This window comes from Musa acuminata, chromosome BXJ1-4, assembly GCF_036884655.1.
Source record: "Musa acuminata AAA Group cultivar baxijiao chromosome BXJ1-4, Cavendish_Baxijiao_AAA, whole genome shotgun sequence".
Taxonomy (NCBI): domain Eukaryota; kingdom Viridiplantae; phylum Streptophyta; class Magnoliopsida; order Zingiberales; family Musaceae; genus Musa; species Musa acuminata.
Window position 1 is genome coordinate 1227563 of NC_088330.1, and position 21294 is coordinate 1248856.

The following is a 21294-nucleotide window of genomic DNA, read 5'->3' on the forward strand; positions in this document are numbered from 1 at the left end:
TGGAATCGGAATCCATTTTGATTCACCATTTTAATTTTGAATTGGAATTTTCTATTTCATTTTTTTTATTTCTAATAAAATATCCCCCCAGTTAGCTATTTATTAAGCTGTCGAAAGGGGTAGTAACTTCATAATTTGGAGGTGCATTTGATCATTTTATTTTTTTCTTAATTAGTTCATAATTGAATCGTCGTCGAAATCAGATTTCTACTCGGTTCGGAACTATTAATATAGTTCAATTTAATTCCCTATCATTTAAATTATTTAAATATGTTACTCATGTTAGCATCCATTCAATAACCCGAGTCACTATAATTATAAATTATAATTATAAGTAATATAAAATTTTAAATACCTAAATGCTCTTGATATTGTTTCCAATTAGCTGGATAAAATATAATAATAAATAATTTTAAAGAGTTACTAATAAGCTGACACTCAACAAGTTTTGTGCAAATACAAAAAAAAAAAAACAATTAATTTAGGAGAGATATATGCAAATAGATTTGTGAGGAATATATGTGAAAGATGTTTCCATAAGGATAGCTCCTTATTTTTATCCTTTTTAGGGATCAAAATGTCAGAAAAAAGAGAGAGAGAGAAAAAGACCGATATATACATGTGGGGGAGTAGTCCACTAAGTAGTCTCGGGAATGGCATATCTGTGAATTTGACAGACTGTGGTTCCTGGTTGCTTGTTTCACACGATTCATTCTCCCGCCATCCCCTCCCTTTCCCGCCACTTCCATTTGGCTTCTCCTTTCTCTTTAATCCTCTGAGGCCTCTTCCAATCTCTGTCCACGGTTACCATCAGGTGGGACGCTAAGAGGAAGAGGAAGGCGAAGAGGAGAGGATAACGGGCGGAGAAAGAAGAAAAGAAGATGTTCTATTCGCACACATTTCTCGCGAAGAAGAGTCCACTGGGCACGGTGTGGATCGCCGCTCACCTTGAGAGGCGGATCAAGAAGCCTCAGATCGACGCCATCGACATCCCTTCCTACGCCGGTGCACATCTCTCTCTCTCTCTCTCTCTCTCTCTGAGATTATCCTAGGGATACCCATTCTAGTTCTTCGCCTGGGACTAGCTTTCTGTATGCGTTGTGACCCGCTTCTCTGTAGCAAATAGATTAAATTTCCCGAAAAAAAGGCATCTTTGGAGAGAAGGGGGATTTTTTAATGTGATTTCTCAACTTGTGTGGTAAATTCTCCGATAAGATTGAATTCATATGTCGAGGGTAATAGGTTGATTTCTATTATGTCTTTCCTTGATTAAATGTTAGTGTTGGATTGTGAACAATTGAGCATTTTCATTGGTTTGAAAGTTGTGTTTTGGGAATCTGGTGTTGTATACGTTAGTCTCACTGCATTCTTAAGAAACATTGATTTTGACGTATTTTCCTGTTTCATGAGAAGAACTTCTGCGTGTTTTGTTAGCCGGTCCTTTGAAACCGAACTCTAAGATAGATTAAATATCCAAAGAAAGGCATCTTTAGACAGAAAAAAAGGTTTTTTATTTTTTAAAGTGACTTCTCTGTTTCCGTTGAAATTTTTTTATTTGAGCTCAGAATTCTGAGCTTCGAGGGATTCACAGCAACCGTAGGATGATAATGAGTTAATATATTGGTGAAGAAAAGATTGTTTCTCTTATTTTCTTCCTTGTTGAATTGTTAGTATAAATTGTTTGTTTTGATAGGCTAAAAGTTGTTTTTTGGAGAAATCCTGTGTTGGTATACATTAGTCCCTCTCTTGCTTTATGATTTTTTTTTTTTGCATTTTTCTTGTTCTATGAGACAAACATCCGCTTTGAAAATTAAATACTTTAATATCTAATGCTTGTTTGTCTTGTGTTGTATGCGTTTTGATAGAGTGCATTATGTTCCCTGAAGTTCCCATTGCTCTGAGATTGTCGGGACATCTTCTACTTGGTCTCGTCAGAATATACTCATGGAAGGTCAATTACCTCTTCCGGGACTGCAACAGAATGCTGACTGATATAAGGATAGCGGTCAGTTCGATTCAGGTCAATCTGCTGGTAGATGCAGATCGAGCTCCCTTTGAGTCCGTGACATTGCCTGAGACCTTCGAGCTTGATGCCTTGGAATTAGATGAATCGGTTTACCAGATAGAGTATGGGAATTTTTTTTCTCTGCAATCTATATACATGGTAAGTGTGTGTCAGCTGTTTCTAACCAAGCTTCTTCTTATGCTTAACAACAGTGGCCCTGACAATCACCGGAAAGATTATGAGCAAATAACCTTGACAGGTTTGTTGTTACTCACCTTTTTCCTCCTCGGTAAACTGGCAGTATATTCAGAGATTTGGAATTTGCTCACATGGTAATACTTATGTTACTAGATGAATTTTCGTTGGGACAAGATCAGTACGTGGCTTTCTATATCAATGAGGTATTGGCTTTTTAGGTTTCATATGCTTAATCGCCCTTCTTCCTATTTTAGAAGTCCAGATATTCATACTCTCATTTGGATTTCTTGGACTAGGGTAACAGAACCGACTCATCAACCCAGAAAGGGACAATAAATGTTGGTGCTGGACCCATGGTGGAAGAGTATGGTCTTATGACTTTGTTTTATTTGAAACTATTTTGTATATTTTTCTGACAGTGTCTTTTCATGCAGTGTGCTGCCACCATTTGATGTTGGTTTGGATGTTATGTCTACCCCAGTTATTAATTCTGCATCTTTTATGGATCCCGGTTCAGATAATCAAGCAAACAGTTCCTTCCAGACTTTTGATGGAAGCAAAGCTCAAGAATTTCCTGATATTGAGGTTATGCGTGAAGCCGTACATAACTCTGGACCAGAAAGCCTTTTAGATTTGGATGATACCAGCAATGATCTTGGTAGACTTAGTGAACATTCTGCTTCTTTGACAAGGAGAAAAGACAGTCTTTCCCCTATACTGGAAGATGTTTTGGCTTCTGGAGAGGAATCTTTGCCTTCACCAACTCATGCCAAAGCACCAACTGTTGCATCAGTAGACAATTCCAATTTGTTTAATGGAGAGGTTTCTTTAGGTTAGTCTTTGCCCATGTCTTAATTGTTATGTGATTATTATTATTTTTTGTTGCCCAACAACTTGGCAAATCATCATTATTAGTATTTGTCAATGGTGATGCTTTTACAGCACCTTATTTTTTCTATCCTTCTTGACTCTTGGATAGATCAGCCCTTGCCTGACTTGGAGCTGCAACCATCACCTCCTTTCAGGGAGCAAAACACAAAAAGAAGAAAGAGAAAACAATTGTATGATGAGAAAATAGTGTTGAGTAATGTGTAAGTATCATCCTTCTAAGCAATCTTTAATTTTCTATGTTGAAATTCCGTATTTGTCATATCTTGCATTACCTCACATTGACCTTAGCACATAAGCTCAATGTGAAAATATCATTAGTTATACAAATTGCTGAACAGGCAATTGTAATGTCTTTCTTTTGTCACATGAATATCCTGAAGGTTAGATTCAAAAAAGTATTTGCTGTAAATATATATGGCTAATATTTGTAAATAAGATTATCAATAAATAGGATCTTGTGGTTGATGGATACATGGGTGTAATTTTGTTCTTTATCTCAAACATATATGGGTGGATCTAACATCATAATATCCTATATTTGGAAGTTGGAAATCGAGCTAGCTTTGAGTCTTTATTTGTTGGCAGCTGTTTCATCATGAATGGATCCTCGGTATACTTTTCCAGTGTAGATTGAATCATTGAAGCATGCCTCTTCCCTCAAATAAAGGGGTTTCTTGCGTTATGACATGGGAGTTGTGATGAAGTGGGAGTGACACAAATGACCATAAGCAATTATGACATTAAATTTTAATTTATAAGTGATATATGAAAATTATGTTTGTTTAGTCATGTAAAAATAATCATTTTACTTGATGGTCTAACTTTTATGTATAATATTGAAAATCCCAATCTATGAGAATTCTTATGTTCTTAAATTATAAACAGTGCCATAGATTGGGATGATTAAAAGTTACTCTAGCTTACCCTGAATTCATCCTTTCGGTGAGGGCCATGTTGAAGGATACTTTATTGTAGAAGATTAGTTCTTTATGAAGTTCCATATCTGAGTTTCTTTACGAAGTACTTATGGTTAATATGATTTACTTGATCTTTCCTATGATTTTCCAAGATCACATAATAGATCACAAGAATATGTTTTCTCATCCCAGTTTTGAATCTTTCAGAGGTGTAATGCCTGTCAGATGTGATTATGCGGCTGGAATGTGATTATACCTTTACATGAAGAATTATTAGGATGTCCCATTGATTTTGAGCACCTTAAGTTCAATAAACCTTGCATTTCGAGAACGAGTATCCATGGCTAACTCTTTTCATGAATCTCTAGTCATTTAAGTATTCTGAGTCACTGATCCATAATATATGGAATTTGATTGAGACCATTTTAATTATTTTATGTACTTACAGATACCAATATCACATGGAAAGAAAAACTGTAGAACAGATGAGTTCTGCTTTTGAATAATTAAAAATATCTTGGGCTATAAGTTGTTTATTGAGTTCCAAAAGCAAAGGTTGAATTTGTTCTTTTCATTTCAATGAAAATCTGGTGTTTCATTTGTAAGCCATACACAGATTTGAATATTTCTGAGTTTCAGATTAATCAGTGGGTTTTCCAATTCTTGTTTCCTGTTTTTATCTTTTTTTTAAAAACTGAATAGCATTGTTTTGCTTATTTTCCAATTGGATTTGGTAACAATTTGGCATTAAGATTCTGGTGGTTCTAGTAATTTTATCTATTTGTTGGTGATGTTTCTCGAATCTTGTTAATGTCCCTTGTATGTTTCTTGTTGTTTCTATGAAAATTACATTATGTTTAACAGAGAAATCAAAAAGCAACTTGAAGACACTACCAAATTAGTTTGCAAACGGAGGAAGCTCCCATGTTCACACCTTGATATTTGGAGATTCCATAGAAAATGCCTCAGTGATCAAATTCTTTATGAACCCTTGCTATCTGGTGAGCTAATTTTTCCTTTTGTTGGCATTTGATGCCTCTTGCATTGATGCTATAATTTGTCTCACTGTGGAATCATTTTTCTCCACAGCAATGTGTTATAATCTCCAGGAGTCTTTTAAAAGATGTTTTCCTCTTTCAAGCAATGATTCTGGCAACATGGAAACTTCACCAGGACCTGGAAATGCATCATCTGATTTTGCCTTGAATGACTTGGATATGGAACCTGAGCAGCCTCGATTTGATATGCATATTGAAAGAAACATAAATGAAATGATACCATCTCCATCTGCCGTAGGAGATATTACTCCCTTTAACACCACAACAGCAGGTTCGGGATCAGACTTTGGAAGAACTTTTGAGACAGAGATATTGCCAACTTTGGAAATGACTGAACCAGTTAGCTATGAGCCTGAGGCTAGGTTATTTCCTATGGAGGAAGAATCACCACAAGATCACACGCCAAAAATTCCTAGTTTGCTGAGATCCGCAGAGAAGGAAGTAAGTCAATTAGTTCTTTGAAATTTGTAGTAACAGTTCTTTAATTTTTTGCACAAGTTTGGCATACGATTTAAAGATTAAATTCCTGCTAAAAAGTAATATTTCAACTCCTGATGTTATTTTTTCCTTCTAGGACTTATTTTTTCTGGAAGCAAGTAATGCATCATCAGGTATGTTACATATTTTTGCTACTTGCCACCTGGTGCTTAGCAATCCTTCTCTATGACTGGATGTTTTGATTATATGACCTTAACTCCAGAATAATTGTATAGATTTTTCTCATATAGGCCATGAAGGAAATGAACCTGGAAGTTTATCTGCAAGGACCAGGTAAAAGAAATCTGTAAGGTGCATTTACTACTAGTTCAGCATGTTTTAACCATTTAAAACATGCTTGGTTATGGAAAACTCTTCATGGTGCAGGGCTGTGGCACAGTATCTTAAAGACCACTCTCCATCTCAGAGTCAAGATGATTTGCCAGGAGTTATTAGTATGAATAACATCTTAGAAGGGAAATCCAGAAAACAATGTGCAAGGATGTTCTTCGAGAGTTTGGTAACTAAATGCCTCTTGAATTTTTTTAGTTTAGCTTCCTTGAAGAGTATAGCATGTAAAGGTCTAGCTCTTCTATCACTTTTGTCCATTCATATATCATAGCATATTATGAAAACTTCCGGATATTCAATCCTTACAATGGAGCTGCTTAATAGGCAAACCTCACTTGTTGGAGAGTCCAACATTCTCTCTCTCTCTCTCTCTCTCTCTCTCTCTCTCTCTTATTTTTATCTAGAAATTTATGCATGCATCACAGAGATCTTGTGTAGATCAGTAATTGAAGGACAATTACAAACTGGCAGAAAAATCTGTTTTTGACTCTGATTGCAATGGCAATCAGCCTCATACTCACGTGTAGGATGATGCCTTTTTTATATTTTAAACTGTCACAAAGTGACTTAATTATTTTCTCTTGTTTATTCTGAATGCTGTTTTTTTTTTTTTTTTTGTTGTAGGTTTTGAAGAATTATGGGCTCATTGATGTGAGACAAGAAGAAGCCTATGGTGATATTCTAATTTCACCAATGCCCGCACTCTTGACTGCCAAATTTGAGTGAAAATGTTGGTTGTCTGCTAAACTTCCAAATTAAGGTAAAACTTTACCCAGCAGGAGTAAGTCTCTGCAGCCTATTAATTGCTAGATTAATACTTCTGATAAGATGTGGATCACATATTAATTGCTAGATTGAGGTCTGCAAAATTTTCTGTTATTTTCAATGAGTAAAAGAAGTTAAGAATTCGTAGCTGCTTTTTCATAAAGCAACGAGTGGTACTGATGAAAACACTAATCGAGTGACTTTAAAGTCTAATTCACATTTTTGTAGTTGTATTTTAATGAATTTACAAGTGTTAACTAGTCGCAATTTAAAGTCTAATTCACATCAGAATCTACCTTAAGCTGCATTGAGGCATGCGGACTAAATATAGTCCAGACATAAAAATCAATATGATCCCTACTCAGTACATATTGAGATAATGCAATTTGTTCCTCTTATTTCTTTACATAGAAACTGTGTAGATATGATTGTCTATCCATGTTCTATATGCAGCATTTTTGTTGGAAAACTTCATGGAATTGTGATGAAGAAACTGACGCTGTTCTCCTTAGTGAAACTAGAAGCTACAACACAGCTTTTTTCTGCTGGCACACTGTGACTACTACGTAAAGCAATCTCAGTGGTGGCCATTCCATGGGGGGATAATTATTGTTCATGACCTCGTCATTGTATAAATTAATTTTGTGGATCCAGTGTAGCTCCACTAAGTTTATTGTAATTTACATGCATATCTTATATATATATATCATTGTTGAGAAAGACTAGTTCTGTTCATTTTCTGTGCTGTAACTGGCCAAGCCAACCGAATAAGGAACGTATTTTGTAACTCTTGATCTTTGAGTGTAGTCTCAAAGGAAAATTCTTGAGGTAGTCTAGTCTCCTTCCTGTTTGCTTGCTCTTGGAAACTCATCTGCAGGGATTGCACTCTGTAGTGATCTCAATTCTTAGCTTCACCGTGTTCTTGTTTCCTGGAAGCAGATGGGGGTGGTAATTTAGAGTAAAGCTTGAAGAAGACCTTACAAGATATATCTCTTCCTAGGAATCTAATGACTCCATTTGTCGTTATGTCTCTTGAAATCTACACTCCATCGTTAATCTAAATTATAGAGACAATCCAACCTGATCCCAAATCTTGGCGTAGAACAGGAACATCCCAAATCTCTGGATCTCTCGCCTCGTCGCCGCAAAGAGGCATTACTCGACCCAGCACCGGCAAAACATCCAACCAGACCCGCTGAGCATCGATGAGTTTGCGATGGAGGAGGTCCTGCCGGATTTCCGTTGCCCCTACCGCTATGAGGATACATCACCTTTCTCTGTTGGCACCTCGAGGAAGAGCATGCTTTTGAGGCCAAAGCAGCTGTTTGCCCTATCTGCTCTACTAGGGTTGCAAAAGAAATGCTGACTCATACAACTCTGCCACCTGGGCAGATACGCAAGAAATCCTTTTTCATTAGATTGGAAATTATATTATCAAATGATCGTAAATATCTTATTATTAATAAATCGTAGAGGATATATTGTGGTGGTCAGTGGATAACCACCCATAAAAATAAAAACGTAATTTTCTTGTTGTCAATACCAAAGTGAACGCTAGTCTCTTAATGGGAGGCTAGCGTTCACTTGGCCGCTTAGCATACGACTGACATAATATATGGATTGTTGGGTTTCCAAATCATATTGTAGTAACATCGAGCTAATGGCCTGGCTAATAGCCGTGAGGTACAAGCTCAACACTTTGCTTGAGATGGAGGAGGAGAGTTGCGACAACTAGGCAAGGTGATGCTTCAGTCCTTCAAATGTCTCCTGACACGTTTTGACCTAAAGGAAGCCCTTTAGGACTCGGAAGAAGGGTAGGTACTTATCGTATGATTGAGATAGGAAATAGTTGAGCACTACTAATCATCTCATTGGTTGTTACATCTCCTTCACGGACCGAGGTAGGTGCATCTCGCTTATGGCGTGGATCTTCTTGGGGTTTATATCTATTCTCCTTTGGTGGACGATGAATCCGAGGAACTTTTTTGAACTAACCCTGAAGGTGCACTTGGATGAGTTAAGGCACATGTTGAATCTTTTTAGGATTTGGAACGTCTTGGCCAAGTCCACTAAGTGCATATCGATCGTTTTACTTTTGACTATCATATCATCCATATATACTTCCATGTTCTTCGTGATCTGATACTTGAACATCTTATTCATAATTCTTAAGTATGTTACCCCTGCGTTCTTCAACCCAAAAGGCATAACCTGATAGCAGCATACGCCTAGGTCGGTAATGAAGGAGATGCGTTTCCGATCTTGGGATGTCATTCTAATTTGATTATAGCATGAGAATGCGTCTATAAAAGTAAGGAGTTTGTGACTTGAGGTGGCATACATCGGTTGATCGATCTAAGGGAGAGGACAGTTATATTTCAGATAGGCTTTGTTTGGATCGGTATAATCAATACATATTCTTCACTTTTCATTAGTTTTTTTTACTAGTACAACATTAGAAAGCCATCGAGAGTGCTAGACTTAAGTAATAAATCCCTCTCCCGTCAACCAATCAACTTTGTCACTAATCACTTGCTAGCGATCGAAAGCGAACCTACGAGACCTCTGCTTGTAGGTCAACCTCAAGGAGGATGTTCAAATGGTGTTGGGTGAAATCTGGATCAATGCCCAGCATGTCCTTTGGTGACTAAGCGAGTACCTCAACTTTTTTCATGAGGAAGTTGATTAGTTGTATGCGCACCTCCTTGGGGAGTGCTGCTATGACCTTAACAACACAATCAGGTTGGATCTTGTCCAATGGTGCCTCAATTAATTGCTCCATCAGCTCCGAGTGCGACAGAGGCTTACGAAGATCTCTAGGATCCATCGACGATGGCTCAAACTTGGCTTTCTCTAGCAACGACACTGCTATCAGGTAGCATTATTAAGACTCCTTTGGGTTGCTCCTTATTTCTCTGATGCTAGTTCTCATCAAAAACTTCATCACTATTTGGTATGTAGATACCATGGCCTTTAGGGTTGAGAGTGGGTCAGCTAAAAATTACATTGTAGGTTGAGGGAATGTCCACCACAATGAATTTGGTCATCGATGTCTTAGAGCAGGGCTCTTCGTCGAATATGATGTGTAAGCTCACAATCTCGAGCGAACATATAGTCACCCATGAATCCCGTAAGTGAAGATGCCATCGGGAGAGGACGTTAGCTAACAATCCAATTTTTTGAAAGACATCAAAATATAGTATGAGACTCGCTCGTGATTTCTATTAGTGAAGATGCCATCGAGGAGTGATCGTTAGTTGACAATCCAAAATTTTGAACTATAACAAAATAAAGTATGTCGACGAAGCTACTTATATCGATCATGACCATTTTCACTCAAGCATTGATTACCATTATGGAGACCACTAATAAGTCATCATAGTTCGGGTTAAGATACTCTGTCTCCTCTTTTTTTAAAGTGATTTTTATATCCCTTTCCGGCCTCGAACATTTCTCGATGGTGGCTTAGGCATAAGTTTTGTATCGAACTATCCCGCCCCGCCCTCGAACATTTCTCGTATTTGGGTCCTTAAAGGGTCATCATCTATTGAGTCTGTCAAATAGGTCTCCGACTCAATTAAGGCTGACCCATGGTATGGAGGCACGTTGAATTCTACTATCGGGGAGCATGGTGCTCCAATCGATATTTCAACTAGTCAGTGCAATCCTGGGCTACTGACGTTGGGTCAGTTGAGGGAACCCTAGTGGGCGCGGGTACCGATGGTGGTTGAGACACTAACCACAACTATGAGAGCGGCGTTGCCTATTGAGCCAACTAAGGCAAAAATGGGGTGATGGCTTGCATCATTCCCGTAAGAGTCTACACCTAATGTGTGAGATTCAAAAAGGATTTGGCATGGACAACTAGGTGCCTTATACTCGCCCTTAGAGGTGAGAGTATGAGGTTGTTGACCAAGCACTAGTAATGCCCGAGTATTTTAACTAAGGTGGACACATCTGCATGAGGAAATGAGGGTAGCTATCCTCTTTGCACGAACATATTGTGGATGAGGGGTGGCACCTTCTCACTAGAGTGCTCGTTAAGAAGGTTTGCAAGAGAATATTCTTGCGATATTCAAGGCTATCCTTCTAGCACCAAAATGTTATGGGGAGAGTGCCATTGCTCGTGAGTCGGCCTGGCCTGGTCTTGACCTGAAGGAGCAAGGGCATCTGAGGAACCATCGTGGCGATCTTGCGAGGCAGTTGATGCAACACCGAAATGTTTAAGGTGGTCCTCGAAGTGGTTTCCAAGAAGCCGAGGTGGTCCCAAAGTTGGGCTAAGGTGGATTTCGATATCCTCGATGAGTTATTGTACAAAGTTTAATGTCAGGGAGAGTTCCCCAACCCGATTCCTCCAACGCTCAAGTTAGCCCTTTTTTGAGGTTATATAGAATATGAAGAATTTTTGGAGAGAAGTCTAACCCCTTGGCAAGCTCCAAGGGTTGACTTTTATATCTGGGTGACAGAGGGGATTATCTGTAATCGTCATAACTCCCTCCCTTTGACGTTTTGCCCATGAAGACAATATGCTCGAATAGCCTCCTGCGAACTGTCGTCCATGGAGGCCGATTAAGGGGAAACATACATGAATGATCATCCGGGGACCACTGTCCACGGAGGTCGACAGTATCAGTTCGAACGGCCTCATTCACGGGAGTCGATAAGCTACTACGCACCCTCCCCCGGTTGTTGCCAATCGAGGGAGTGACTTCGCCTTTAGCTCTTATCCTCCACGTCGATACCTCCTTGGCCCTTATCCTCCGTGTCAAAATATTTTTTACCTAAAAAGAGGTAAAAAAAGAAAAAAAAATCCTTCCTATACCAACCTAAGAACCTTTAACAGTTATATTTTAGCTTGGTACATTGCGGATCAAGAAATCTTTGACCTACAAATCTTGAAGTAGCCCTACATGTTCTTGCCACCTCATCTCCTCTCCATCCTATCATCTCACAAGCCTAATTAGATTCATTATTATCTTTAATAAATCCTAAATTAAAAACAAAATATATACCAAACCTAAATATATCTAAGACCCAGTCCACCTCATCACGATCCACCTCCATTTGCCCATTCCACCCTGGCGAGCAACAAATACATTTCGTAACAAAAACAAAAGCAGAAACATCCTAGCAACAGACATGTTTTTCGGGGCTGGCAACAGAAGTTTATGAAGTAAAAATGTGCTGCCACCAAAGAGCGAAAGCACTTCTCTTTTTCCGTTTTGACAACTGAACACATTTTTAACTATTCATATATATATATATATATTATATCTCCTGTTCCTCGAACCGGAGAGAGAGACAGAGGGGAGAGAAAGAGAGAGAAGCGGATCGAGGAGATGTTTCGACGGAGAGGGATTCGATCGGAGGAGGAGATAGAGGAGGGAGGAGGGGAAGCGGGGACGGCGGAGGAGGAGACGGGGGAAGGGGAGGAGGAGGAGGGGAGGTGGGGGAGGATGCTGCCGGAGCTGCTGGGGGAGATCGTGAGGCGAGTGGAGGCCGGCGGGGAGCGGTGGCCGCAGAGGAAGGACTTCGTGGCGTGCGCCGGCGCCTGCCGCAGGTGGAGGGAGGCGGCTCGGGCGATTGTCCGCCCCCCGTGTGAGACCGGCAGCATCACCTTCCCGTCCTCCATCAAAGAGGTGTTCCTCTCTGTTTTCTCCTGATCTTTCTAGTTCTAGGGTTTCCGTTGCCTTTGCCTTTCTCTCTGTCTTTAGGGATTTGGAATAGATCTGGTTTTCTTTTCTCTATTAGGGCATTTGATAAATATTTACCAATCAATACGGTTTTAGATATCTATTCGATCTTTCTGTGTATTGATTTACGATGTGAACGATGTTTGAGCATGCTATGCAGCCTGGGCCGAGGGACTCTCCGATCCAATGCTTCATTAGGAGGAACAAGAACAACTCCACCTTCTATCTCTATCTTGGCCTCACAGAATGTAAGTAGATGCCGCCATCAACCATCTCAGGTTTTCCCATCATAGTGTACAATACATCACTTGCACATATTGGGATCTTTTTTTTTCTGTAACTTTCAAAATTCCATTTGTTTATGTTCCTTCAATATCTGAGGTCTGGATCTTATACATGTTATGATGCCAAAAAAGAAAAACTTTGCATTTGTCATGAATTTTGGCTTTTAGGACATGAAGAAAACCCAGCTAACCTTTATGCATAATATTATTGAAACTAGAATCTTAGGGGAAAATTGAGGGGCAAAAGGCATGGGGGTCTGCTTTGGACATTGGTCCATGTTTTTGGTACCATAACTGGCATCAGGGTTGGTGTTTGACTCTATCTAGGAGCTAAAAACAGAGGTGCTTTGGCGCAATGAAAAGAGAGACAGGTTGGAATGTATTTTCCTCTTATTTTGGTGGAGGGATTGGTATTAAAATTCCTGTTTTTTGGTTATTCCAGGCATTAGATCACCTTGACAAATACATAGGTGTCAGATTCCGTAGGTTAATGCACATAAAAGCATGCATGCATCAACTTCGTGGATGTTTGATCTGATGAGTGCTTTCCGACAGTGATTAGGCTGATCTGTGATATCTAGCAGTATCTTTAAAGGTCACTAGCTTAGAAAAAAATATTAGTAAGCAAATGAAAGTGATAGGTCTTGCATGACACTAAAACCATGTAGTTCTGCATGTAGGTACGTACATTGTCAACAAATTTGTGTTGGCATTAATTTTTAGATAGTTGTTGGCTTGGGTATGATGGTGAAGGGCAAAGTTCGTTGATCCTTCAAGCTTGTCCTGGGGCTTTCTGATGTGATCTTGATTCTTGAGTATCATGTGGAGGCCAAAGTTGATCCATCAAGCTTGTATTGGGGCCTTCCTTTGATATTGTATCACCTAACCTTCTTATATGATTTTCTTTTATAGAGATTTGTTGAGGCTGAGCTTCTATTTATAGGTTGGTGATACGTTAATTTGATATTTTGTTCTCACATTATTCTTTCCATAAATGATACAGAAAGTCTTGTCTATTTCTAACCGTGACAATACGTAAAGGGGCCATTAATAATGCCATATATTTCTGTTGACTTATTGCTCATTATTTGGTTTCTTCTTGCAGCTTTTACAGATAAGGGAAAGTTCCTTTTGGCTGCTCGACGATTTAAGCATGGAGCTCATACCCAGTATATTATCTCGCTCGATGCTGATGATCTATCTCAAGGAAGTAATGCATATATAGGAAAATTGAGGTTAGTCTTCTCTTTTGATGCCATGCCTCTTATACATTTAAAGAACATATGTAATCCTGTTTTTCTTAAATTTGTTTATCTTTGTTTCTTGGTCTTATCTCCAGCAGGGTTAACTATTTACAATATATAGAAATTTATAATATATGATATAGAAATTAAGTATAATATGTTAATTATAAAAGTTCAAATTGATGGCTCATTTCTATAAATACAAAAATATGAGTATCTTGTTGTTACAGGGGTAACTAACTCATTAACTTGATTAACCCAAAGTATTAGCTCAAAATGCTTAAACTCAAGCTAATGATAATAGACCCACTCTAGCTTTATAGATCAACTAATTTATTCTCACTTCCAATATAGAAATAAATTGGATGACGATCTCTCTCACTTAAGCGCCTTTCTATACTCGTAAAGGCCTTATACCAAAATCGTTCTAGTATGATTCACATGTTGCTTCATCCTATGATGTGCATCTAAACCTCGTCAACGTGTAAACCTTTCTTATTGGGACTTCTAGCCATGCACAACACAAACTCAATATTGATCCACGCTAATACCAATAGTTGTGACTTAGTCCAATTAGATTATTGATACAGTAACATGATAAGCTTTAACCATTGATCCAAAAAAATTTGAACCCACGTTAATGGAAGTACGCTAAATTAGGGTGTTACAATGAGCTACCTATGAATCTGGCTAGAGGCACATGACTGTGAAATCAGCATTAGTCAGGGTCTCACATGTACCAAGTATGGTTCAATTTTGGCCTTTATTTAGGTCTTGATGAGGACATTAAATATTAAATAGGAGAGACTGCAACACCCTGGTTTAGTTCATCGTATGGGAAGTGGGAGAAAGTTTGAGTTGGCCATTAGCAATAGATGAGTCTTAAGCTTAAGCATTTCAGTTAAATGATTCATGTTTAGCAAAGTAATAGAAGTAATTTCATTGGACCAGGTCGTGACACTTGTGATTGGTATATACACCAATAAGTCTGTGAATAATGAAATATGTTCAAGTTGTTGCTTTATTCTTCACCATATGTATCTATTAGGTGTCCCGACCCATAATGTTGGCATCATTCAAGATTAGAAATAATCGGACAAACATATATGTAGCAGAGTTGGTGAGACTGTGTTTATGGCATAGTCATGTATGCCATTATTACTGATAAACGTATGCTGATATGACAAAAAGGGTCAAAAAAGAAAATTTTTACCCTAGATTGAAATGGTAAGAGAAGAAATATACATACCTTGATCCCCTTAGTGGCCATCATCTGAACCATCATCTCTGTCCTTGTCTCTGGTCGACGGTTGGAGGGATGTGTTGAGACACAGGGATGAAGAACTTAAGTCCCAGACATAGAAAGAAATTGCTCAAAGAGAACAAAACTCATTGAATTTGGTCAATTCAGCTTCATTCAGCTAATGAAGTGGTCCATGTCCTTTCATGAAATTTATATTTGAAAAACATATCATTGATTCCTATAAATATTATCAGATATAGGAGGTTTTATGTGCTGAAACTTTTCTACGGCAATATACCGGCAACCAAGCTCCATACAACTAGGTACTACAATTCATAGACATTTTGAAAAAGCTAGAGTGCTCTGCGATCTTTGAAAAAAAAAGATTTATTTAGTTCTCATCTTTAATTTTTCCTTGTTAACTTCATTCCTATGATCCATTTTTCCTGTTTGTGGGGCTAAACCTTTCCATTTTTGTGCTTATTCTAGAATCATTTGCTGAAACCTTCTATCACTTTTTTGTGTATCAAATTGATTCAAATCTTTCCTTTTCGAGCACCGTATTTAGATTATAAATTCTTGCTCTCATTTTTTGATCTAGTAATGGTCCAAGCATACATAGACTTCATGCCTTTTAGGGAGGTTACCAAAATATTTACATATTTGATGGAAATTAATATGCTTTTTGTTGGTAGATATAGTGATATGGGACTTGTTTTGTATGGAAATTGGGTGGTGCACAATTTGTGAATGTACTGATGAAGATAACATGTTATTTGTTTTACAAGATATGACAAATAATATATTTATGTGGTTGAACTGTACTTTGTGCATACATAACCTTGCCCGGACATATATATTCATATCCAAAAGCATGCCTGATGTGTAATAGTGATTCCCATATTTTCCTTGCAGGTCTAACTTTTTTGGCACAAAATTTAAAATCTACGATAGCCGGCCTCCATACAATGGTGCAAAGGTGTCAAGTAGCCGAGCGAGCAGGCGTGTTGCAAGCAAACAAATCAGCCCACAGGTCCCTGCTGGTAATTTCATAATCGGGCAGGTCTCCTACAAATTTAACCTTCTCAAAAGAGGGCCTAGAAGGATGCACTGCACTCTGCAGTGCCCATCAGCGGCACCGGACACCACGGAGGAAGATTCTTCAAAGCCAAAGGCACACAACCCTGGGGTAACTATCCTGAGGAACAAAGCCCCTCGGTGGCACGAGCACCTGCAGTGCTGGTGCCTGAACTTCCATGGCAGGGTCACGGTGGCCTCCGTCAAGAACTTTCAGCTGGTGGCAACCGCAGATGCCAGCCAACCGTCGGGGATCGGAGACGAGGAGACGGTGCTGCTACAATTTGGTAAGGTTGGGGATGATATGTTTACCATGGATTTCCGTCAGCCACTCTCGGCCTTCCAAGCATTTGCCATCTGCCTCACTAGCTTCGGAACAAAATTTGCATGCGAGTAAACTTGTTCCTAGATGCTTCATCCTGCATGCTGTTGTGTTGTAGCTGCAGGGAGTGGATTTCTCTTGCTTTATTTTATTTTCTCATCAGGTGGGGTGCCTTTTTCTTTTTTTTCCCTTTCTTTCTTTCTTTTGTATAATTCTCTCATGCAAAAGAATGGTCTTTGGTGGTAGATATACAAATCTCTTCTTTTGTTTACCCCCCCCCCCTCTCTCTCTCTCTCTCTCTGTGACAGTGTCTAGTTTTGTGACAAAGATGGCCATAAAACATTCTTGGGAGTACGAAGTGCTGATCCGCTGTTCCAGTACAAACGTATTGCTGTCAACTTGGCCATGTATCAAATAGATGAATTCTTTTGTGATCAAAGAAGACTAATCAGTTTGATGCCATGTATCTCATGCAGCATTAGATCAACTAAGAAGAGGTGAGCTGGGAATTAAATGTTCCAAAAAGGAAAAAGAGCTGACACATTGGTTAGTTATCTGTTAACTGTACAAACTAGACTATCATTTTATGAAACAAGGCCAGAATGTTGCTATGCTGGTTCATCTCGATCTCTTTTATACCATCGCATTCATCTTTCTACTTGCAATATAAGATAAATATTAAATTGATCCATTAACTTGATAGATCTATATTAAGTTTAAATTCACAATAATAGAGTCCTTTTGCAATACATATGATCACATTCATCTTTTTCATTTTCAATATTATATTAAATGAGATGCCACGATAGTGCGATCACTTCCGATCATCAAATACGTCGAATCATCACTTTTACTCCAACGCATAACTAAACTAGAATGTGGGGTGGGTCCCATTTAAGCACCGCTGATGTCGTCGAGAACTATTTCCGATCTCGCCCATTCTTTGATCAAAATTAATCAAAACCAATCCGATTGGATCGCGGTCTGATTTGAAATAATCCGATATATAAAAAAAATTGCAACAGGAACGGATTGTCTTACATCTTAAAAGTAACAAGGATACTAATGGCACTGTGCTACGGTTAAACATCATTGGAGGCAGCGTGCGGGTCCCGGACTTGGCGCTGCGCCGTTTCTGCCTCGGTGCACCAGGCTGGCAGACGAGGACGCGGAGGGTCGGAATAAGTACGTTTCTTTCGACGCATTGCCCGCTTTACCCCTCACTTCTCTCCGGTTTGCGTTCATTTTTAGGGGCAATTTTGTAACTCAATTATTCCTTCCACTCACACCGTCGTCACTAAGAACGACACGTTACAAGCAGTACTACGCGGCGCCGAACTTGTTATTTCTCCGCTTCTGGGCTTGGTAGGACGCTCTGCGGCCACGAAACCAGCGACCGGGATGTTCCGTGTCGATCGGCTCCTCGCCAACACCGGCGAACTCGCACGCCCGGCGCCACCTCACGCGCTCCTCGCTCACCCATCGCCCCTTCAGCCGGCGCCTGTCGCCGCTCCATGTCACCTGCCCCATCCCGTTTTCTCTCGTTCGAACCCTAACCCTAAAGGTGGCTATCGAACAAGACGCGAACAAGTTGAGGGAGAAAGAGGAGAAGGGAATTTAGATTGGATCGGGAGATGGAAGGGACGGGGGCGGCGCCGTCGAGACCGTGGAAACCGGCTCTGCCGGACTGCTGGAGCGAGTTGAAGCGTCGGCGATTGTCGGCGCTTGGGCTGACCGCTACCTCGACCTGAACCGCGGGAACCTCCAGCGAAAGCGCTGAAGATCGTCGACGGCGTCAACTCCGGCCGTGGTGCTGGTTGCCGCTGGAACCGCACCGACGTTCAGTGCAAGAACCGGATCGACATCCTGAAGAACAAGTACTGGGTCGAAGAGGTTCGCATTGCCGGCGGCGATGCCAAGAGCCAGTGGCCCCCCTTCTCCCGCCTCGACGCCCTCATCGGTTGCGCGACCTCGGCCGCGAAGAAGCCTCCGTCTCGCCGCTGCTCGCGCTGACGCTCTCTTTCCATCGCAAGTGTTCCCCCGAGGGAAAAGCGGCCGGCCTTCTCCACTACGTTCCTGGGGGACGGCCGGTTCTTCAGGCTCGCGGCCGCAGTGGACGAGGAGGAGGTATTGCGGTCGCTGTCAAGGTCGTCCTCGAGGTCAGGAAGGGGGTGGAAGTGAGGGAGGGAAGGAGAGGGCAATGGGATCCGAGAACGGGCTCGGGCGATCATGAGATTTGCTGAGATCAATGAAGGGTAGAGGAGGCAAAGCAGAGGCAGATGATGCAACTCGAAAGCCAGAAGATGGAGTTTGTTAAGGTGCTGGAACAGATGCAGATTTCCATGGATTCACAAGTGCAGCTTGCGAAGATAAAGCGTGTCAAGCGATCGGACACTGGTGAGCCACACATCTCCTTTTATCCTGTTTATAATCTATATATATAAGATAAATTTCGATTTCTTTTCGTTGCAGATACGCTGCAACAGTGAGGAGAGGTACAGAATCATCTTCATTTCCTCATGTGAACTGGTATTTGTTTATTTCTGATTTAATTCGAGAGATATCTTGTTTGAATTCCCTCCTCCACCACAATTTTAAGTCTTTGGTGGCTGTGGATATGATCGCTAGAGTTGGGAATGCAGTTTTGACCACTGGAATATTGTCATTGGTTATTCATTTATGCTGATTTTTTTGGTAGCTCTTCAACTTTGCATATGTGTTGTTTTGATGTGTCAAATCACTAACAGAAAACCTGCTACTGTTATAATGTCAAAAGAATTTAAAATCTAAGTAGACTTTCTGCTAGAAGCTTTGAATTTTAAATATGTAGTGGAATCATTGGCATCAGACCAAGGCATGTTGTATGTTTTTGTGGAACCAAATGTTCTTTCATGGAAGAAACACTAGCAGCTTTTGGTTTCAATCTTGTGACAACTCCAAGAAAATATTGTTTTTCTTTTGTAGTTCACAAGGGGATCTCAAAGAGCAGTAGATTATGAATTTAGATGCTACATTTCAAGTGTTGGCATGTAATATGAGGAATGCTTCAATCTTATGACAGCTGCCAGGACATTGTTTTTCTTCAGTAGTTTATAAGGTTGATCTCGAAGAGTAATCGGTTATGAATTTAAATGCTATATTTCTAGAGTTGAATGTATTTCATTAGTTTTCAGCTCTACTTAGTTTAAAACTCATAATTTCTATGATTTGTCACTTTAACTCAATTTTAAAATTAATCTCAACTAAATTCTTCTCAGTTCCAACTATATCATCAACAAACAAAAATAATGGTGCCCTGCTAAATACTAGGATTTCATAGAGATTCATTATAAATTCATGGGGCCAAACACCCTTGAAATTCCACCCAGGAATTTTTCATCCTTAATATTCTATATTCATTATTTAAATCCACTTTCCAAAACCCTTGTTTAAGCTCCATAGCCTATTTAGTATGACAATTTCATACAATTGAACCAAGCACTCTCAAAATTTCATCTTCAAAATCCCAATCTCTTAATTCTTCTCTCCACATTCTGGGACACAAGTTCCAACTGCACCAATGAATTTTCAAATTCTAGAATATACAGATTCTCACTCATGCATCCCATGTTTGACATCTCCCAATCAAACACAAAATTTGATTCTTTTTTTTTTTTTTTTTGCATAAACTTGGGATTTGGATATTTACTCAGCATTTTTTTTCGTTTTGAGAAATCCTGAGATTTTAAATCCCTATACATGGGACTATGAAAGTTTATCCTGAATAATAGAAAACCTTTTGGGATAGCAAACTTATGAACATCTTGTGGTATAAAAATGATAAATTATTGATTACTTGGATAATTTAAAACCATTGTTAAAATCAAAGATTTTATTACTTTGACCTTGAGTAAGATGAAATCAAAGTGTCATGCTTCATAAGTAGCCAGCCATGTTTTTGAAATTTCTGCCTACAATCTCTGCTGAAGTGTCGGCAAAAGATTTGTAAGATTCTTGTAGGTTATTTTAATTAATTTCCCACAATATTATGAAAGCATTTGCCTGCTTCCAATCCGATTTATTTGATGTCGCTTTATCCTCATTAGTTCCTATTGCCATACAATATTCGGAGACTGGAACTTACATTGAATATTGATTATGAACTCCTGATCCCTGAATGAGTATTTCCTTTAGAAACAGCTCGTGACATGTGATTTTCTCATGCTATTCTGCTTTGAAAAGATACAAAGAGTATGAAGAAAAATAATCAAATGTGTCTGGTATTTGTCATATTCTGTTTCAATCAGCCCTTAAAAAATCCTTTTTAAAGTTTTGATAGTCCCATATTCCGAGACTTAAAATGATATTAGATTCTATTTGACAATGGTGGATTTACTCCTGTTCATGCCCTGACCACTAAGATGGAGCATGTATGGAGCATGTAGTTTCTTAGCTTCCTCTATCAAGTTTTAAGTCTCCTCTATACTTTTTTGCATTTGTTGTAGCACAGGCATTTTGATTCCTTTCTGACTTCTGTAGTACCTGTAGTATCAGAACTGACATGCTAAGCACAGACCCGTATTTCTGTTATATATTCCTTGTGATCCACATTTTGTTCAGGCATATCTGGTTATTTTCTGTATGAACTTGTACTACCACAAGCAGTTGACCCGTCTCATTAGCTTTAACTCCATCATGAGATCTCCCATCAGCTAAATCTCTTATCCGTCTGATACCATGTTCTCACTGATCTGTGATTAAGTTGCTGACTCGGGTGCCTCATTATGCAG

The 21294-nt window shown here is 39.4% G+C and overlaps 2 protein-coding genes across 2 annotated transcripts; both read left to right on the forward strand.

Moving 5' to 3' along the window:
* Nucleotides 1-804: 804 nt before the first annotated feature.
* LOC135640487 (sister chromatid cohesion 1 protein 3-like) lies at nt 805-7249 on the forward strand. Its single transcript, XM_065154962.1, has 14 exons — nt 805-1005; nt 1866-2127; nt 2218-2264; nt 2357-2406; nt 2500-2567; nt 2638-3035; nt 3183-3294; nt 4876-5012; nt 5101-5510; nt 5644-5680; nt 5798-5840; nt 5934-6066; nt 6522-6657; nt 7116-7249. Exons 1-13 carry the CDS (start codon nt 882-884, stop codon nt 6621-6623), a joined length of 1923 nt encoding a protein of 640 aa, XP_065011034.1. The 5' UTR covers nt 805-881; the 3' UTR covers nt 6624-6657; nt 7116-7249.
* Nucleotides 7250-11964: 4715 nt separating this feature from the next.
* Nucleotides 11965-16796, forward strand: LOC135640496 (tubby-like F-box protein 1). The gene is made up of 4 exons (XM_065154971.1): nt 11965-12301; nt 12516-12603; nt 13745-13874; nt 16042-16796. Exons 1-4 carry the CDS (start codon nt 12002-12004, stop codon nt 16598-16600), a joined length of 1077 nt encoding a protein of 358 aa, XP_065011043.1. The 5' UTR covers nt 11965-12001; the 3' UTR covers nt 16601-16796.
* Nucleotides 16797-21294: the final 4498 nt, after the last annotated feature.

Excerpts from the sequence above, each read along its gene's own strand:
- LOC135640487 (XM_065154962.1), top strand. The coding sequence starts at position 882 with ATGTTCTATTCGCACACATTTCTCGCGAAGAAGAGTCCACTGGGCACG. Across the intron at positions 2,128-2,217 it reads GAATCGGTTTACCAGATAGA|TGGCCCTGACAATCACCGGA; the intron begins GTATGGGAATTT and ends GCTTAACAACAG. Across the intron at positions 3,295-4,875 it reads AAAATAGTGTTGAGTAATGT|AGAAATCAAAAAGCAACTTG; the intron begins GTAAGTATCATC and ends TATGTTTAACAG.
- LOC135640496 (XM_065154971.1), top strand. The coding sequence starts at position 12,002 with ATGTTTCGACGGAGAGGGATTCGATCGGAGGAGGAGATAGAGGAGGGA. Across the intron at positions 12,604-13,744 it reads CTATCTTGGCCTCACAGAAT|CTTTTACAGATAAGGGAAAG; the intron begins GTAAGTAGATGC and ends TTCTTCTTGCAG. Across the intron at positions 13,875-16,041 it reads GCATATATAGGAAAATTGAG|GTCTAACTTTTTTGGCACAA; the intron begins GTTAGTCTTCTC and ends TTTTCCTTGCAG.